Source organism: Pholcus phalangioides, unplaced genomic scaffold (genome assembly GCF_987345545.1).
Source record: "Pholcus phalangioides strain wild (caught in Gottingen) unplaced genomic scaffold, Ppha-v1.0 ptg000042l_1, whole genome shotgun sequence".
In the NCBI taxonomy this organism is placed as follows: domain Eukaryota; kingdom Metazoa; phylum Arthropoda; class Arachnida; order Araneae; family Pholcidae; genus Pholcus; species Pholcus phalangioides.
In genome coordinates, this window is record NW_028301628.1 from 16,410,459 (window position 1) to 16,431,453 (window position 20,995).

The 20,995-nt window shown below is 36.4% G+C and overlaps 1 protein-coding gene across 4 annotated transcripts in view; it reads left to right on the forward strand.

Moving 5' to 3' along the window:
- The window catches only part of Tdh (L-threonine dehydrogenase), a 310,905-nt gene that overhangs the window by 254,280 nt on the left and 35,630 nt on the right, over positions 1–20,995 (forward strand). For all 4 annotated transcript variants that reach the window (XM_089255433.1, XM_089255431.1, XM_089255434.1 and 1 more), the window contains one exon: positions 4,453–4,719. In XM_089255433.1, coding sequence (XP_089111559.1) covers positions 4,453–4,719 — 267 coding nt within the window. The remainder of the gene's footprint in view (positions 1–4,452; positions 4,720–20,995) is intronic.

Consider the following 20,995-nt stretch of genomic DNA (forward strand, 5'->3'; position numbering starts at 1 on the left):
TATGCATAAAATTCTGTCTTCATTGAGAATGACACAATTCCATTACGTCAAACCTTAATGAAACCTAACAGCAAGACCTTTATGGAATACTAGCTGTTACCCGTGCCTTCGCTTGCATGGATTTGGTAATCTGAAAATTGCTTGGCGATGATTCCTTCCAATAACATTTTAATCCATTATCACCCCATCGGGTGTTGTATTTCCAGAAATCCTGTCTTGGTGAGTCTCTATATTATAAAATATAATACTGTCCTAATTTCATATTTATAGCTTCCAGTGATTTGAGCTCAGCGATAATTGCCCCATATGACTTTTGACCCCCCCCCCCCCCCCCCCCGCTCTATGTCCTCATTACAGTACGAATTTTTAAAAATCAATTTTTAGTTAGCTTTTACGTTACGAAATAAAACTACTGACCAAATTTCATATTTATAACTTCAGTGACGATTGTCCCTTATAACCCTTACCACATAAAATAAAACTACTGACTGAATTTCATAAATATTGCTCTAGTGGTTTCGGCTTGGCGTGATTTCTCTAGGAAGTTTAGACGTTTGGTTTTACCAAAAGGATGTTTGTAGGTGTCTCGAGTTTGATACCCAGTTTGTCCTTGTCAGAAATTTTCCTGACATAGGGGTACAACAGAGATGGAGACATGACCACAGAAAAAGATTGTTACCGCAGGGAGTCCCACACTGAGGTAATAGCGCACCAACCTCACAGTGAGTGTTAAAAAAAGACTAGCATTCAGAATCAACAATAAATTGCAGGTCCCATTCTAATTAGCCAGTCGTGAGCAAAAAATTACCATTGCATGCTAGGTAGGTAAAATATACTGGATTTTCATTGTGAGTATAGGTATTCATATAGGGCGGTATTCACCGACATGGTTTAAGCTATAGTCACAATTTTTTGATGAGACCATCACGGATTGGTTAAATTCAGGGTTTTAACCAATCTATGTTGATCTCTTATCCAAAAATTGTAACTACGGGTTTAAACCATGTTGGTGAATACTGCCCATAGTTTGGCAGAATTTTTAAATATTCTTTGCAATACCAACTTTCTGCCACTGCCATGGCAATGGATTTTCATCCATGAAGTGTTGAGTGAGGGCCTTTCTTATATCCTCGTCAGCACGCTTGTAGTTATTGCTGCAGAGACTACAGACAGATGGCAAATTATTGATGCAACTTCTCCATTCCCCTGGTATAATGTCACCAGTATTGAAATCTTCTTTATCAATCGCATGTAGTGGCAGGTATACACTGGGACTGGTTTTCCGTAGCCAGTTGTGCAAACTACAAGCGGCCCAGATTACCTTGTCAGTAGTGTCTGGCTTCAGCTCGATGGGTCGGGAAAAAACCCTGAAACGCCACACCAGAATACCAAAGGCATTCTCAACTACTTTTCTTTGCGCGGGACAAGCGATAGTTGAAGATTTTTTCAGCAATGCTCAGTCCGGTCTTGCTGTATGGTTTCATGAGGTTTGGTCTCAATGGGAAGACATCATCCCCAATGATGACAGTTTTGAGGCATCCCCAAGAAATTGTTCCCCATTGCTATATTCAGAGTCGAATCCCTGAATATAGCGCTGTCACTGGCCCGTCCATTCCCCCCAATATCTACATACATAAAACAATAGTCTGCATCCACCATTGCAAACAATATTATACTATATGTTTTTTTATAGTTGAAATACATGGAACCAGAACGTGGAGGCCGCTTTATGGTTATATGTTTCCCATCTATGGCACCGCAACATCTTGGGAAATTCCATCGCTGGGAAAATTTAGTTTCAATTTAGTTTCAATTTCCTTCCATTCATCAGCTGTTGCAGGAACTTACAAAAGCAAAATAAATATTCATGTTACTAATAGAACACGTCAGTATGTTGCCAAGAGAATGAATCTATTGTATACATGAAGTTTTAATTATTTGCCTATATCTCATATTTATACAGAAAAAAAATTAATCCTTTCTTTCTTCATAAGATATCTGTTACATGTAATGAGGCAAAAGCCTGATACAGATATAGTTAAAGTGGAAGGCTGGAATAAGAATCAGGAGGAAATTTATACAAAAGGATTGGATATTCATTTTTATGGTCAAGGAGCACCAAACAGTGACCAAAGACGAGTATGTCCAATATGCAACTAGGCAAACAGTACCTCCTCTTTGCTCGGCAGCTTGGATGCCAGTGAGCAAGGTGGGCAGTCTGCATTACGTATCGTGGTAAATAGCTTATTACGATGGTTTGCTGATTGCAGTGCATTGCGGATTTTGCTGGTTGCATACAGTTATGCATTACATACTTTAGTGCATAGCATGCTTATTGCGTATTGTACTGTATTGCATATTGTACTGTATTGCTTATTGTGGTGCATTCCATATTGTAGTGCATTGCGTATTGTATTGCATATTAGAATGCAGTGCTTATTGCGTATTGTGAGTATTATTATGCTTTGCTTAATGCGATACATTGCATACTGTGGTGCATTGTATATTGTGCTGTACTGTGCTTATTGTAATACAGTGCTTATGGTGACGCATTGCATATTATGGTACTTTGCCTATTGCGATGCATTGCATATTGTGCTGTATTGCGTATTCAGGGCCTGACATAGGCAGGTGCGGGGGCACCAGGCCGCCAAATTTTAGGGGCCGCAAAACTGGAGAAAAATACTTTGATTACATTTTGACTTAAATGTCTTTAACAAAGCAAATGGTTCAAAAAATGCTGTCCAAGGACTTCTCTAAAATTCAGACATTGAGCCCTCTGGGCTAGGGTTTCCATAGACCCCCCCCCCTCTCCTCCGCCAAACCAAGGGAAGGATGCAGATAGATCTAATACCCCGGGTACTGAACCAGATAGAGACGCTGAATTCTTTTAAATTCAAAATTATACGAGGGAAGCATTATTCATGATTGCCAGGCTGAAAGACTATCTAGTTGTGGCCCTGGGTAGATAATCAGTTCTCTAGCCTCACAGTCCCCACCCCCCTAAAACCTTTAAGTGACTGGAGGCACACTTGAAATTTTTTTTCGCTGGGCAACGGGCACTATTGTTCAAATTTATTGTCGAATGACTTTCTCAGATGTTTTTTATGACCATGAAAAATATAGTAGTTTGATATCCATTATTGGATGCAAATGTAAGCCTGGCGTGCACCAGAGGGAGTTTGTGGTTACTGGGGAGTTGCGAAACTTTGTTTTAAAGGGCTGCAAAGCTGTTTTCACACAGGGCCGCAAAATTTTTAAGCGCACCCCTGTGCGTATTGTGGTGCATGCCTTATCATGGTGCACTACTTATTGTGCTTTATTGCCAATGGTGGTGCTTTGAGTGTTGCGATGCATATAGTGGTGCATTTTCTATTGTGCTGTATTACCTATCATGGTGTATCACATTTGTATTGCGGTGTATTGATTATTATGCTGCATTTATGACGGCAGTGCATTGCTTATCGAAATCAGAGTGGGAAATTGAATGACTACTTTGTATTTTGCAGTCATTTGCAGTGCCTGAGGAATATTTTGCTTTATAATTAAACAAGATGTTGTAACAAGTAGTTAAGTACATTGGAGGTGGGACTTTGCCCCGTAGTGGCAAATTAATAGTGAGTAAAATTACTAATTTTACTCACCTCTATGAATGGCTTCAGGATGTGGTGAATTGCTGCCAGCACTTCAGGCAGAAATAGCGATATTGTAGATTCGGGAACACGGAACAGATAGCTGAGAGATTTCAATGAATCCCCAGTAGCCAAATACCTGAGAGTGACCTCCAGCTTCGTCGCAGTTGGGATCGCCATCCGCATTTTTGTGTCTAGCTTCTTGACGATGCCGTCGACCATTTGCAGTAAATTGTCGAACTGGTCACCGTCCAACCGCAAAATATTCCGGTAGGCTACCGGGTCTTCATCTTTTAACTCCTTGAGCAAAACGCTGGAAGCTCCATATTTGTCGCGTCTCCCGACCCAGTCTTTCACCCACATTTTTCGCTGTTTCCTTTTTTCCCTCTCCAATTCCTTTCGAATTGCAAGGGCAACAACCACGACTCCTGCATGAACGACTTCGCTAGACATTTTCTCGAGAAAACGAGGCAAATCTACAATTCGAGAACAATATATAATAGCGAGTAGCGAGCGGGCGTATTGCACACGGCGAGTTCACAAGCCAGATAGCAAAAACGCCAGCTAGCACCGAGAAAAGTAGCCCGACCCTCAACTTTACTCGCTCTAGCCGAGCGAGCGGCGAGTGTAGTATTGCACAGAGCGAGTTCAGTAGCAGCGAGTAAAATTGTAGGCGAGTAGCTAGTAAACTCGCTCAATGTAAATGAGCCTTTATGCTCTACTTTTCCCTCACCAGCTGGACATTGTAAACCTTTATATTGTTTCATTCGATGTTGCTACTTCTTATAACACGCATATTTTCTCATTATTATCATTACAGATTATGCTGTTCAGATATTTCACGATGCTGTGAAATATGGCCACTATGAATGTTATTTGAAGCCCACAACTCTTTTACCTATGATTTACATCGATGACTGTTTGCGTTCCTTAATTGAAGTGATGGAGTTACCTGAAGAACATCTGAAACAACGTACTTATAATATAGCAGCAATTAGCTTCACTCCTGAGCAACTTGTCACTGCAATTCAAAAATACATTCCTAAGTTTGAAGTGAAATACAATCCAGATCACAGGCAATGTATAGGTAACAAAGTTTTTATTTTTCATGGTATGTTTTCTTAACCAGTCATCTGGTTATGACAGATCCCATTGTGACAATTTTCAGTCTAATTATTATTTATATATATATATATTTTTTACGATGACACAGCTAAGAACATGAAGTCAGTTTCAATGTATTCATGAAAAATTTTAATCAGGAAAATATATTTCATTAGATTCAAGCTTTTAAAAAAGAAAAAAGGAGAAATTAATTTCCCAGATGACTGGTTAAAGTTGAACAACTTCAATCATGATGTTCATAATTTACTGTGATATATATCATTCAGTTGAATACCTAGAGTACTAGTTCTTGTAAGCTAGTAACGGAGTAAAAAAATCCAATTTTTCAAGTGACTTTTCTTGCCCTATTCGTCTAAGACGAAAAATTCACATTTTTTTTTTTTATTGCAGTTGAAAAATTACAATGTTCCATAACATTTATTATTCTTTATCTTGGAAACTTTTTTTTCCTTTTCAAAAAGCAAATTGCCAGAAGCTCTCATTTTTCAAAAATAAAAATAGATTGTCTTTTGGAGGAAGGAATAAATTTTAGAGAAACAGTAGAGATATATCATTCTCACCTTATTTTGGGTATATCTATACACATTTCAGAACTGTATGAAGTTCCTTCTTCAGTAGCACAGAAAACATAAAAGAGAAAGGCAGTGTGTTTACCAAGTCGTTGTAGAGTATCAATTTGACAGTTTACTACGTAGCATATAGAGCTGTTATTCTCACCATATTTTAAGCCTATCCATGTCGTTTTTCCTCTGTTTATGTAATTTTTTTCTTAGATTTTCAAGCTTTAACTGGTATCAAAATTTTTTTTAATATTGTTTAAATCTTTGGATGAAATATTGTTTTAATCAATATTAACTATGTTATTACAATACAATATTATACAATAATAATAATGTAAATACCATCTTTTCATACAAAACGCCAACTGGGGCAAAAATTACTGTAGTTAATGGAGGCTGCTATGACTCCACTCAGCGCTTCACTCTACTAATGCGTGTTATAAGGAATTGAAAAGTGTGTGTCTGGTGTATTGGTTAGCGCACTTGCCCGGTATGCAAGGGGAACCTGGTTTGATTCTCGGCGGAGACAAATATCTTTTCTTTCCAAATATCAGTTTCTGCATTACATCCAGAAAATTCAATTTCTCAATGTAAATATTGTTTAAATTACCCTTACAAAATGTTTATGGCAAATATGTGCTTATCATTAGAATAGTCTTCTAATGCTTTCAGTGCTTATGAATAGTCTTCATTTTCTCTTATAGACATATAAATTTTATCTGATCAGAGTTACTCAAGTTATACTTTCTTTAAATACTCTGTGATGTTAAAATATCAATACAGCTGAGGCTGTAGCATAGTGGTGAACTCATTTTCGCCAATGATGTAACAAATTATTCTTGATTAAATGATTTTTTAATTTTAAATAATATCTGCACATTCTACATTTTAGTTAAATACTTTAGTGCTGACCATGTTGGTCACATATCCATTCTCTATCTTGGTTGGTCTCTCTCTCCTTATCTCTGGTTAGAGGAAGGTGTGGTAACCTCTACAAGAGCAGGTGTTTCCAACGGGCAGATGTTTCAACTGCACCTGCTGGGGCAGTCCACATAAGTTCAAGGGGTAGAATTCAATGGACGTCACAGCTTCCTCCCCATTTAAGAAAATTTCCATCGTGATTTTCACAATGGAAATTCACAATCTAAGTAAACCACAAATAAAGCTTGTAAAAAGATAGCAACAAAATTATATTAACACTTATATTACCACTGAAGTACCATGACAGACAAATTAAGGCCCAAAAAAATAATATATAGAAAAAAATTGTTCGTGATACATTGCAATTTAATCACAAAAATGTAAATTTGAAAAATTATGAAATAATATGATATGTAGAATTCTGGGTGGTGTTTTTTTTTTTTGAACAAACAGCACAATTGACAAAACAAACAAAAAAAAAAAATTAAACAAACACTTTTCGACCCAAAGGGATATAAGAAACCTTCCATGGGTCGTATTGATACATTACATAAAGAATTTCTGGCAACATACATAGATATATTTTACTACAATTGCTGCATTCAAATCACACCAACTATATTACCTTAAAATGTTAAACTATAGTCTGATATGTTGAAATACAGATATATTTTCTTGCACAACAAAAATATAAACAAATTTTACTCCTTATATCATTTGCAATTTCATTAACTATCGAACGAAACGAACCGCTCCATATCTGCTATTTCCAGTATACGATCCTTTATAGTCTTTTTAAACATATAAAATGATTGCTGTTGTCTAATAATATCATCAAATTCTCTACATATTCTTGGAGCAAGAAAACATATTGATTTTTTGAAAATTGTTTTTTTAGGTAATGGTATTTGATATAAATATTGTGATCTCATAGTTCTTTGTATATTCACTCAGGGATACCAATCAGGATTCTTATAGATGTATACTAAATCTTTATATAGATAAAATTGCCGTATATTAAATTGGATCAATGATACTTTATTTTGTGCAGAACTGTTAGTTTGTATAATGTCACGTCGCAAACAGTCATAAAGATTATCAATAGTATGGATTGAATTTTTATATGTTCCCCCCCAAACTTGTAGTCCATATAAAATATGTGGGAACACCCATGCAAAAAATACTTCTTTCAAACTTTGGTGTGAGATGATAGCCTTTAATTTATACGTCATTGCTGTGATTGCTCGTAATTTATTAACAACTTGATCAGTATGATCTTTCCATTTTAGGTTAGATGAAATAATGATTCCAAGATATTTATAATGCTGTACTCTTTCAATGTATGAACAGTTACATATAGTATTTGAAAGAAAGTCGTTACATTCATGAAATTTCATTAAATCTGTCTGTGTGCTTACGTTAGTTAAATTAAAAAGAACCCATTTAGTTTTGCTAGCATTTAGCCTAAGTCGAAGGTTTCGAATTCTTTTATTTATTGCATGGATGTCTTTTTCCAAATTTTTTATCAGTTCTTCAGTTGTTTCAGCGGAGGAAACTAGAGCTGTATCATCTGCGAATGAAACAAGTTGACCGGAAATATTGATATTATGAATTTCATTAATGTAAATAGAAAAAAGTATTGGACCAAGAACCGATCCCTGAGGTACGCCTGTATCTATTGCCTTTACCTGACTTATCGCATTGCCTACTTTAACTGTCTGTTTCCTATTTGTTATAAAAGATCTGAACCAATCGAGCGGGAGCCCTCTTACTCCAATATTTTTTAGTTTTTCCAATAAGATATCCCAGTTTACTGTATCAAACGCTTTACTGATATCTATAAACACAGCTGCTACTTTTTTGTTATTATTAATTTTATTTTGTATATAATCCATTAATCTAATCATAGCCATTTCAGTATTCCTTTTTTCCCTGAAACCAAATTGATGATGTGAGTAGTAGACAATGGCGTGTAAATAACTATTAAGTTGTCGTTTTACCCATTTCTCTAATAATTTTGACATAATAGGTAAAATCGAAATTGGTCTATAATTGTTCATGTCATCTTTATTACCTTTCTTGTATATAGGCGTAACAATCGACTTTTTTAGTTCATTATAAAATATTCCAGTATCTAGAGATTTATTAATCAGATGGGTTATTAGTGATGAGTGGTGACGATAGATAATTTTAATCATTCTTGGTGTCAGACCATCACTTCCTGCCGGCTTATTAATATTAATTGAGTTAACCAAGCTTTCAGTTTGTGGCAAGTCAATTTCTTGAAGAACAATTGAATTGAGTTGAGAACTTTCGTTGTTTACAAAGTCATTTGTTTGATTGTTTACTTCAGTGTCCCTTACTCAATTTATAAAGTTATCATTAAAATCGTTAGCTAGTTTATTTTGATCATCACAATTGGGTAATTTCCTAATTTTTTTGTTGTTTACAAAATGGTTTATAAATTTCCACTGACTTCTTTTATTTGATCCCAAATTGATAAACTTTTCCCTAAAATAATTATCTTTCTGTTTTTTTGATTGCTTTCTTTAAATTAGTATTATATTGTTTATATTTGATTTCATAACCATGTCTGAATGGATTTTTACGATGCTTCATATATAGTTTTTCCTTAATATTTATCATTTTAATTAGGTCATCCGTAATCCATTCATTAAGCTTTGCCCTATTTCTATCTTTAACATATTTTTTTTTATAAATAAGCTTGAATTCAATCTAAGAATGCCAATAAAACGTATATAAGCCTGATTTGTATCGATTTCATCAAACACCCGCGTGAAATCAACACCCCTAATAAATCGTTCAAATAATTCATAATTTATCCAAGTTTTTTCTATATAATTTGAATTGTTATCGCTATTATATGGTGAACATTTTCTTATGTAACCAATAAGTAGATGACGATCAGTGATTCCCGCATCATATACGCCCATTTTACACTGAAAATTATTTTTTAGCGAACGATAAAACACATGGTCAACATCAGTTGAATCAGTAAATCCAATTCTTGTAACACATTTTTCAAATGAAGAAAAACCATTTAAACAGAATAAATTCAAATAGTCATTAATATTTATGTCATTATCATTGAATAGGTTCACATTCATGTCACCCATAATTACTATATCCGAGTTTTTAAATTTGTTCAAATATATTCTAAGTTCATTATTAAATTGTTCAATGGTATAATTATGAGATCTATAAAATAGTGAAAATATAATATTGAAATCACAAATTTTTAATGTTAAAATTTCTGCCGTCTGAAATTGACTAGAGATTGAATTGACTTTTATACCTTCTCTAATGTATATGTAAACTCCTCCTGATTTATTATATTCACGACAATTATAAAAACTATAATAACCTGGGATTGTGTACATATTCACTTCACATTCCTTAATCCAGTTTTCAGTTAGACATATCACATCAAAATCTTCATTAGTATATTTTAAAAATACCATAAAATTATCAAAGTTTTTCCTCATACTCCTCACATTACAGACAATATATTTCAGTGTCGTATTACAAGCTGTTTCATCGGTATTTAGAAACTCTTTTATAGAATTAGGCGAATTCAAGACAGGCACTCTATCGTTGTTCAATTCTATATAGTTTTCAGTTTCCAAGTCAAACATTGTTTACAAGTATTTTTTCCAATTCTTTGGTGTTTCTTATCTTTAATACCGTGGATGTCTCCGTCTGTCTTAAAAACACCTTCCCATTTTTAGTCCAGGCAAACTGGTAGTTTTGTTCATACTTGAATTTCCTTACAGCATAAAACAGTTGCTTGATGTGTCGAGTCAAATGTTCGTTGATGTAAATTCTCTGAGGAGTAAAATTCTTATTGATGATATCAGTATCTAAGGATGGGTACTTTTTAACAGCATCAATCCAAGTCGTCTTTGATGATTCCTCCTTGAATCTGACAATAATTGGATTAGGTTTCCCCTTTGTGAATGATGGTACCCTATGTGTTTTCTCAATTTCGGTATCTTGGGTGATGTTCAGCACATCCTTTATGTTGTTCAACATTTCAATTATGTTTTCATTTTTCTCCTCAGGAATACCATTTATTTCGATGTTATTTGCTTTACTCCTATATTCTATATCTGAAAGTGATTCTTTTAGTTCAAATATGTCTCTATGCAGTTGAATATTTTCGTTCTTTAATTGCAAGTTTTCATCACGCAAATGGGTTATTTCATTGGATAAATTTTGCACCTTGTTGTCAACCTCTTTTAATAGTTCCATATGAAACTCTAAGCTTTTAGTAATGTCACCTATATCTTTTTTGTATTCCTTCATGGTATCCTGAATTGAAGCCAGGTTATTTTGGATCATTGCTTTCATCTCTTGCTTGAATTGATCCAAGACATGTTTAACATTTTGATGAGTACCCTCAGACCCCTCACTGGGCTCAACACAATTTTTGCATACATAATTTTTTTTCGACTCTTTGTTCATTTTGCGGAAAGCAGCTTCAGTTTTCCCTATACAGGTTGGATGGAATAATTTTGAACAGCACTTGCATTTCAGCACCTCATTAATATCATATATCGTGGCAGAGCAAACGTTGCAGTTCATCTTGCAATAATTTTTTTCAAGTGTTTATTTTTTTTAAATATAGATGGCGACTTAATCGTTTGTCATTTAACTTTAGGGTTAAATCCAATTTTATTTATTTCATTTGCATCTTAATTAACACAGCTAATTGCATAAACGATGTTAATTTTCAATTATTGGCATAGTTAAACATATTCTGCGTCACTCACCGTATTTAGAAATCGAAGAATCGAACAGAAAACAAAATTTTTTTTCAACAGCGTTACACGGGCGTGTTTGTAAACAACAGTGACCGTTGCCACAATTCGGTTATATATAACCGAAATCAAAAATAATTTTTGAACAACACACAAAAAAACAATTCATTAAACTCTGCAATTGTAATGGGATAATATAACACAAAATAACAAGAAAAAATTGAAGCATCCATACATATAGTTTTCGAAACACTTAACAAATTGCAGGTCATTCGGGAATATTACGACTTAGCACATCTGCATTCCTATTTTTGCGACCAGGTCTGTGCTGTATCCAAAGTCATATTGTTGGAGTGACAATGCCCAATGCATCAGACGCTGGTTTGTGCTACAATTCTTCTGTAGCCACATGAGAGAATTATGGTCAGTAACAACCAAGAATTTTTTACCATCTAGATCAGTGATTCACAACGTGGGCGTTAACGCCCCCTTGGGGACGATGGAAAGTTCCGGGGGGGGGGGCAGTAGAAGTTACGGGTATAACATAGGATTGTATGGGTTAGATGATGTTGGGGGCGATGGGAGAAAAAAGGTTGGAAAATATATATTATGATCTAGATAATAGTTTAAACGTTTAACAGCAAAAACAATGCTCAGACATTCCTTCTCAGTAGTGGTGTAGTTCTTTTCTGCTTGATAAAACTTTTTGCTTGGAAAAACTATAGGATGTTCTTCTGCACTATCCTCTTGAGCTAAAATGACACCCATTCCCATATTTGACACGTCAGTCTGCACAATAAATTGCTTAGAGAAATCTGGCATATATAGCACTGGTTGACTTACTAACTTGTTTTTCAAACAAGTGAAACTCTCATTACACTCAGGAGTCCAAATGATTTCTCCTTTCTTTTCCTTTTTAAATCTTTTGATAATGGTGCAGCCAATACGGAAAATAGGAATGTAATGACTATAATATCCTACCAATCCTAAAAAAGCTCTGATATTTGTTTTGGTTCTTGGAATAGGAAACCCTGTAATTGCCTCAATTTTCGCTTCACATGGTTTCCTATACCTCTGCCCTGCCCAACTATATGACCCAAATATTTGACATGATCTTGGGCGAAACAACATTTTTATGGTTTTAGTGTTAATTTAGCTCCCTTCAAGTGTTCTTACACTAATTCGACACGTTTCAGGTGCGTCTCCCATGACTCAGAAAATATAGCTATATCATCAAGGTATGGTACAATGAAATTTTTGTATTCCCTTAGTAATTCTGCCATAAGTTTAGTAAACTTGTGGCAGAAATATGGAGGAAATATGGAATATATATATATATATATATATATATATATATATATCTTCAAAATTGAAAATATTTGAATTGGTATCCAAATGGGGAACATCTATATCATTGTCTGTGTACCCATCATTTCCTAAGCAATCCAAGAAATTAATGCTCTTGGGTCATGATATATTTGTTCTTTTCTATCTGGAAGCTTAACAATGTAATTCATCTCTGACAGTCTATTTTGAATCGCAACGGGACCAGTCCACTGAACTGCTAACTTATTTGGTTTAAAAATAGCAAAAATGAGTACTTCGTCACCTTGCTTAAATTTCCTTTTTACAGAATTTTTATCATACCATTTTTTTCTAGTTTCCTGTAATTCTTCCATTCTGCTAACTGTCAAGTCCTGACACCTTTTCATCCTATTTATGAGTTTAAGAACATATTCTGTGACAGGACTTTCTTCTACCCCCTGACTCTGTTCATACACTGTTTCTGGAGTTCTCAGTCTCTTCCCGTGCACTAGTACTGAAGGAGTGAACCCTATACTTTCGTGTGTAACTGTGCATAATGCTAACAAAGCTAGCGGAAGATGTTTTTCCCAATCAGGTCCAGATCCTTCACACAGACACCGTAACAAACGTTTAATGGTTCTGTGAAACTGTTCCACAGGGTTGGACTGTGGGTGATACACTGAGCTGTGACTCACCTTAATCCCAAATCTCTGAAAGAATTCCGAAGTGAGAGCACTCGTAAACAACGTCCCCTGGTCACACCATACTTCTTTCGGAAAACCTATCCTGCTAAATATCTCGAGTAGTGCATTGATCACGCTCACTGATTTAGTATCAATGACCGATATATCTTCTGTGTATTTAGAAGAAAGACACATGGCTGTAATGATGTACCGTTTCTCCATTGGAGTGTCTGGAAGAGGTCCACAAGCATCTATGTTAATTTTTGAAAATGCTTCCAGAATAATGGGAACCAATTTGAGAGGTGCCTCCTTCTTTTCATTAGGTTTTCCTGCTCTTTGTGATTGGTCACAAGTACGCACATATTCCTCCATATCTTTATAACACCCAGGCCAAAAGAAATACACTGGTGTAAGAAATTAAGAGAATTTGCAGACTTGGTCGATTATCTCTAGAACTACTGTAGCGATTTTAATGAAATTTGATATGTACATACATTGATACAATACAAAACAAATAACCATTCAATAATTGTAATACACACGCATGATCGTGCGTAACACTCGTTGGAGTCGGAAGGTATGAAACAACGGTTGCAGAATAAACAAAAGAATGGGTTAATAGATGGGTTAATAGGGTGTATGGTCCCCTCTTACAGATATACAGGTCTCGCAGCGTGATTTCATACTTGAAATAAGGCAGTTTATCATTTCCTGTGGCAATTGGTCCCACTCGTTCAGCAACGCTGTTTTCATTCCCTGGATGGTTCCCGAAGGGGGTGTTGCGAGTTGCAATCGCCCTCCCCAGAGCGTCCCAGACATGCTCTATAGGGTTAAGGTCTGGAGATCTGGCTGGCCAATCCATCCGGCGAATATCCTCACTCTCTAGAAAATCGCCGAGCAGAAGAGCTCTATGTGGCCTCGCGTTATCGTCCATTAAAATGAACTCAGGGCCAACTGCACCCCAGAAAAGGCGAACATAAGGCTCCAAGACCTCATCCCTATACCTCACTCCAGTCACAGTGCCTCTTTCAAAGACATGGAGAGGTGTGCGGCCATCCAACATGTTGCCTGCTGCGACAACCCAGCATAACTACCCAGGATTCTGATCTGGCGGAATCGGTGCAATCGATACACAATAAGAGAGAGACAAATGATTTCAAAAGAATGTCTAGATTTTAACATAAGTGAACTCATCAGTGAAGAGAACGGTCGCCCATTTGATCCATACTCCAATCTCTCTGCACCATGATAAACGGATTCTCCTGCCCGTAGAAGTGAGTGGGACGCAAACAGCAGGTCTTCTTACAAACAACCCTCTCTCATGAAGTCTTTTGGAAACAGTCACCCTTGATACACGGGTTCCTGTGGCTGCATACAAGTCACGAGAGAGCTGAGAAGCTGTAGCACTCCTGTTAAGCCTCGCTATAATTGACAAATGGCGATCTTCTCTGGCTGTCGTGGCTCTTGGACGACCTTGCCCAGGCTTGCTCTCGATGGATCCGGTATCCTGGAACTGTTTCCATAAGTTACACACGACGCTGGGCGTTAAATTGAACTCTCTACAAATCTGGACTTGAGATTGGCCTGCTTCTAGCCTCCCCACAAATCACCACCGCATTCCATCATCTAAACGTTGGTGGTTACTCATTTTTACTGTTACAATTTGAAATTAACCGATTGCTGCAAAATAACACCAAGAAATTCGCTGAGGTGTGCTAGCGAACAAAATGCGTCTTAACTTACGCATGCTTATAAAGCCTGTTTCTCTACTGGCTCCACCTACACACGTGTGCGCTTACGTATTTGACGTACAAGATTTGCATTTTTGTCTAGAAGCAGTGGTTTTACATTCAGTTCAGTTCTTTTCATGAAATTCAATAAAATATGCAAATTCTCTTAATTTATTTCACCAGTGTATCTCAAAAGCTTGTCTTTTGATTTTGCAACTCCTACATGAGCCAAAGTGCTTTCATGGCAAAATGCCTCAACACTATTTCTAAGTTCTATGAGGTGATCTTCATGCATCTTAAACAACAGATTGTTTTTGAAAACATACGTTTTCTTCGCATTAGGATTTACTGGTTTTTGCGCCAATATAATTTATTCACTTAAGGATTGACAGTCCTGCTGCATCTAAGATAGTTTCTTAGATCTAACCTTCAACAAAGACAATTCCTCAGCCCCTTCACTGATTTCTGGCAATTGAAGATTATCACTTTCGTCAACAATAATATTTGACAGCAAACGATCATCACCTGCCTCTTCATTTTCTTGCACGCCTAAACAACTCTTCCCTGAAAACTTCAAAGTTTTTTTCTTCTGGGATTATCCCATTATTAAACTTTGCTTTCGCTTGAGCCCTTGTTTCAACCATTCAATGCCTCTGGGGACAAAAGATAAGGCTTCTCACACTCTTCCAATAATTCTGCCGTACGGTTTCCTAAGAGATACCGCCCCTGATTTAATTCCTTGCTAATGACTGCTGCTTTGGTACATATTTTTCCAAAGTTACCGCATAATTCAACACGTGCCAAGGGTAGGATCAGGATCTAATGGTGTTTTGCGCCATATGTTTTCACCTGTCATTATATCAGGAGAGTCAAACCAAATCTATTGTGGCCCCTGAATCCTTCAAAATTTTCATAGGAATGCCATTTACTCTACCAAGGGTCGTATATGGGTCCAAAAGATCTTTTGACCCATCATTAACATAACTGTACCCTCTGATGTCTGCTTCAATTTTGGGCAATTTGGACGTAAATGTGATGGTGAACCACATTGATAGCGTTTAGGGAACCTACGTTTCTCAAATTCTGTATGTTCTTGTTTTTGTAGATCTTTTTTTCTCGTAGTTGGCAGATTTATTACAGAACTTTTTTTCTGTATAGTGCCATTTATTATTGTTATACTTTTTGTCCTGAGGGTTTTTCGACCCTTCTCTAACATTCTCGTAAGCATCCAATTTTTCGGTCAATTCATAGGGAGTGATAATTTTTGTCCACTCATCAATATAAGACTCTCTTATTTTTGGTGGAATGCGCCTTTTTATTTGATCTGTGACCATCAATTTTTTAACCCTTCAAAATCAGTCACTTGCAAACCTTCCACTCACTCATCAAAATATTCAGAAAGTTCAAAAACGAAATCCTGCCACGGCTTAGCTGAATTTCTCTGATGTTTGACAAATTTTAATCAAATTTTCTGGGGTCATTTTGAATCTGTTTAAAAGAACCATTTTTATTTTCTCAAAATTTTCTTCTGATTCCTTTGCTATAAGTTGTACCACGTTGGGTGGTAAAAGAGCCAACATGGCTGATACCCACCTTTTTTTCTAACCCACTTTTTTCACTTGCCTTTCAAATAAAGCAAGAAACCACGCAATATCCATTTCTTTTTCATTGAACTTGGGAACAAGCTTTGTAAGCTCATAACTTCCCCCCGCTTCTTATATCGAAATCCAAACAACCTCGACCCTCGTATTTTATTGCTGCTTCTAAGTGTAGTTTCTCTAATTCAAACTTCCGTTTATCTTTTTTCTTTTGCCTCTTGCTCCATTTGTTTTCTTGTGAATTCTTTTTTCTGTTTCTCTTCTACTTCCTGAAATTTTCTCTAAGCTAATTCCTCTCGCTCTTCGACTATATTGTAAAATTGTCCCTTAACAAACTCTTCTTCATAATCTACTGAATTCATAACCAGTCTTTTTAGATCTAAAATCCTCATCCTATCATTCACATTCTCCCCCAACTCTTCCGCTAACAACCTCAAATCATCTTTTCTAGCTTTTTCGAGGAATGCCATAGCTCAGTGGTTCACAACCGGGGGCACTAGGATATTCCAGGGGGACCACAGATGAAAATTTCGCAAAAGAGGAGCCATGGCTGCTGATATGGGGGCAGAAGTTTGTGAAATTGAATTTTTTTTAGTCACTCTGACTATAAAAAAATTTTTATTTCAAACAAAATGCATAGAACATATTTTTTGAAATTTTTCCCCTATTCCAGTAACATTAACATGAGGAAGGAAATAAAAAGTGGGTTTCATGTATAATCTCAGTGGTTTTATGACTTGTGGACCTTACACAAACTATAGAAGAGGTTTAAGTAAAATGTAGTAACTGTAAAGACAGAAAATTGTGCGTGTTCGAAGACTTTTCATTCAAAGAAGGCTGCCATAAAGAAAGCAGACAAAGATTTGTTGACCATTCATTGCATTCTTTTGAGTACTGGTAGTAAATATAATCCAAGAAGTAGATGGGTGAAAAATGATAGCTTGGAAAAAAGCCCATCATTTTCATGCAATTACAGATGGATAGCCATCTAGTTTAGAACAAAGCTATCTTCAGCTGCCACTGAGCGGTCTGATAGGGATCAGAAAATTGAATAAAGAATGATTGCTCTGGGGTATTTTTTATGAATGTTGAGGGGGGTGCCAATTCACTGCCTTTGCCGAAAAAAAATAAAGTCGAATCCAGTTATAACAAACTCCAAGTGACCAAATCATACATGAGGAAAAATATCCGCGAAGTTTAATTTTTTTAAACTACATTGCTGTATAACTTAAGAAACTGTAATTGCATAAAATTACTGTTGTTTCAATCGCAAGTGTTCATATGCCATTCCTTTCAATTTAACAGGAAAAATGTAATTTCAACCATATTTAAGATGCCTTAACATAATTTGGTTTGCTGATTGGTTTCTATGTGCAATCCAAGCAGATAATGTATTGGGACTTTAAGATTGACACCACACCTTTTTTTAATCGATACTGTAATGCTTCCTATTAACTGCCCTATTACTTAAGCCTGCTGCTGGCCTGCAACATCCCAAATAATTTCAGTGCAATTTTCCTATCCTGCAAGAACAATGTTGTGGACATTAGAAAATAATTCTAAAAGGGTGTATGACCACATTTAAAGCAATTTAAATCCGTTTATTTGAGACTCACTGCATCTGCTGATTTCTCAAAAAAGTGCAATAAATTCTCGTTTAAGTTTTCACTTTGAAATGTCCATAACTGGCTCAATGCGTCTCTTTGTATCTGTCAACCTAAAATTTATGGTTTTTAGTGTTGATAATACGCATGCAAAACCAATGCAGTGACACGTTTTCACAATCTGCAAAAACTGCGTGGATTTGATAGTTGGAAATGATGTCTATATGCCAAAGATTTGGAGTTCGAATGAAAATGTCAAGTAATTGAAATTGTACTTCGTATAAATGAAATATTTTAATATTGAAAGGTATATGTAGAAATTAATCGCAACACTAGCCAAACGTTTCATAAATGTGAAATTTTGTCATAAAACTGGGAGTGAGGTGCGAATCCCCTTGCGCACAAGTGGAATTTCGAGGTATTTATGTACAACAATGTACAACACTCTTGGCCATTTTTGTTTTTTCTCCCCTCCCTTTCTTCCTCTTGTTTCTCTCCTAAATTTATAAAAGTAAAAAGGACTATTTTTGGATAAAATTGCCAAAGCTAAATTACGTTAGTGCAAAAATTCCATATTTTTTTGGGGAAGTACAGTCAATCCCCATTATACTGAACTTCAAGAGACCGGAGTAATCACTTGGTAGTAACAAAATTCTGTTACAAAGGAATTCCAGATTTTTATACTGTTCTTAGGGGGTTAGAAAAGTCTTCGTTAAAACTATATTTTTTTTTTCGTTATAACGGTATTCGTTAAAACGAGAGTTGACTGTATTTCGTCTCAAACTATTTTTTTACGTCTATATGCAGGCTGCATGGGTAACAGGGCGTATGGCACTTTACTGGCGAGCCGTTTGTCTTAGAGACATACTTCTAACTAGAAAAAGTATCCAAATCACTTGTCCAACTCAGATATGCCATTCATGTTGTAAGGGGTTGTATAATAATAAAATAAAATAAACTTTTTATACAGTCCCTGTTCTGTCAGTTATTGTTCTGTCTTTCCAAATGCCAACTAAAATAATTTCACGTTTCTAAGTGCAATATTTACCGAGATATGCGAATTCGAAAAATTGAGGAAATTTGGGAAAAAACAGCAACAGATAAAATGGTTTCCCCATATTTAATGCTGTTTTTTTTTTTCCAACTTTCTTCGAATATCTCAGTGAATATTGCACTTGGAAACGTTGAATTTTTTTGTTGGAAACAAAACTTTCCAATTGGGTTTTAGGGCACAGGGTGTCCGCATAAAGAGTTAATATTTTTATTTTAATAACTATGTAACCCCTGGCAACATGAATCAAATATCTGAGTACTGCACATTATTCAGGTACTTTTTCCAACTGGAAGTATGCGTCTAGGACCAATGGTTCGCCAGTGAAATGTCATATGCCCCGTTACCTATGCGCCCTGTATATTAAATATAGTACGGACTGCTATGTGAAATATTGCCCTGTGTTTAAGCCAACTCGCACGTTGCTTCGTCCGCCTGCGAGAGAGCGGCCGCGTTATGAACTAAAAAACCACTTGAAGGTAGCTTGTCATCTGACGAAATATCAAATTTTGACCGTATCGAAATTGAAGTCAACAAACTGATAATTTTCTTATATATATTTGAATATTCACTGAGATATGTAAATTCGAAAAATTGAGGAAATTTGGGGGAAAAAAGCTTTAAATGCAGGTGAAATGGTTTCCCCGCATTTAATGTTTTTTTTCCAACTTTCTTTGAATATCTGTGAATATTGCACTTAGAAATGTTGAATTTTTTCGTTGGAGACGGAACAAACTTTCCAATTGGGTTTTGGGGCACAGGGTGTCCGTATAAAAAGTTAACTCTTTTATTTTGATAATTATGCAACCCCTGGCAACATGAATCAAATATCTGAGGTACTACACATTATTCGAGTACTTTTTCCAACTGGAAGTATGCCTCTAGGACCAATGGTTCACCAGTAAAATGTCATATGTCCTGTTACCTATGTGCCTGTATATTAAATATAGTGCAGACTGTTCATAGGCGGAGACAGACTTGGAAGTCTGGGGGGGGGGGGGTCTTGGTCATTATTTCTGGGGGGCACGATGATGATGCCAATTAATATATGCATATATACATTAGATCAGTCAACTTCACCTTTGACGCTGGGGGCATTGCCCCCTGTATCTCCGCCTATGGGACTGTTATGTGAAATATTGTGTTGTGTGCCAACTCGCACATTATGAACCAAAAGGCAACTTGTAGGTAGCTTGTCATCCAACGAAATATCAGATTTTCACCGTATCGAAATTGAATTTCGTGATGTGTGAAAGCACTTTTGAGTTAGCTGCTCCGAAACTGATAACATAGTCAAAAACAAAATACAACTACATCGTTGCAAATCTTCCACCAGATAACGCATCTCTAGTACGAGACATTCTCATGAACCCGCCAACTTCGGAGCCATACGAAAAACTAAAGCACGAACTAGTCACACGTTGTAGTGAATCCTCGTCTACGCAGCTTAGGAAACTTCTCGCTTGTGAGCCAAGATCGAATGAGGGAGATCGGAAACCGTCTGACATTCTCTGTGAATTAAAAAAAAAGAGCAGAATCTCTCAGCGTTTCGGACGAACTATTGACTGAACTCTTCCTGCAACAACTGCCCAAATCTACTCGATCTATACTCGCTGTAGTGAGCCCACTAACCCTTGACAAAACGGCAGAGCTGGCCGACAAGATCCAAGAAGCAAGCCCACCTCATGTAGACGCCGTGAACAAAAGTCAACAGTCGGACATGATCGCACAACTCCAAGAAGGGATTGCCCAACTATGGCGCGAATTGAAAACAGTTTTGCGTGTGCGTTCCCGTAGTGTTTCGCGCTTGCGTTTCTCCCGTTCAAAGAGATCAACATCACCACCTACGCTGCCAGATAGGCAATTTTGTTGGTACCATAAGACATTTGGCAATCAAGCCAGAAGGTGCACTTCACCATGCATGTTTACAAAAAACAATGAAGGCGAAGAGTAGTAGCGACATGCTCCCTGCCAACGACATCTCGTCACTTATTCGTAGTCCATC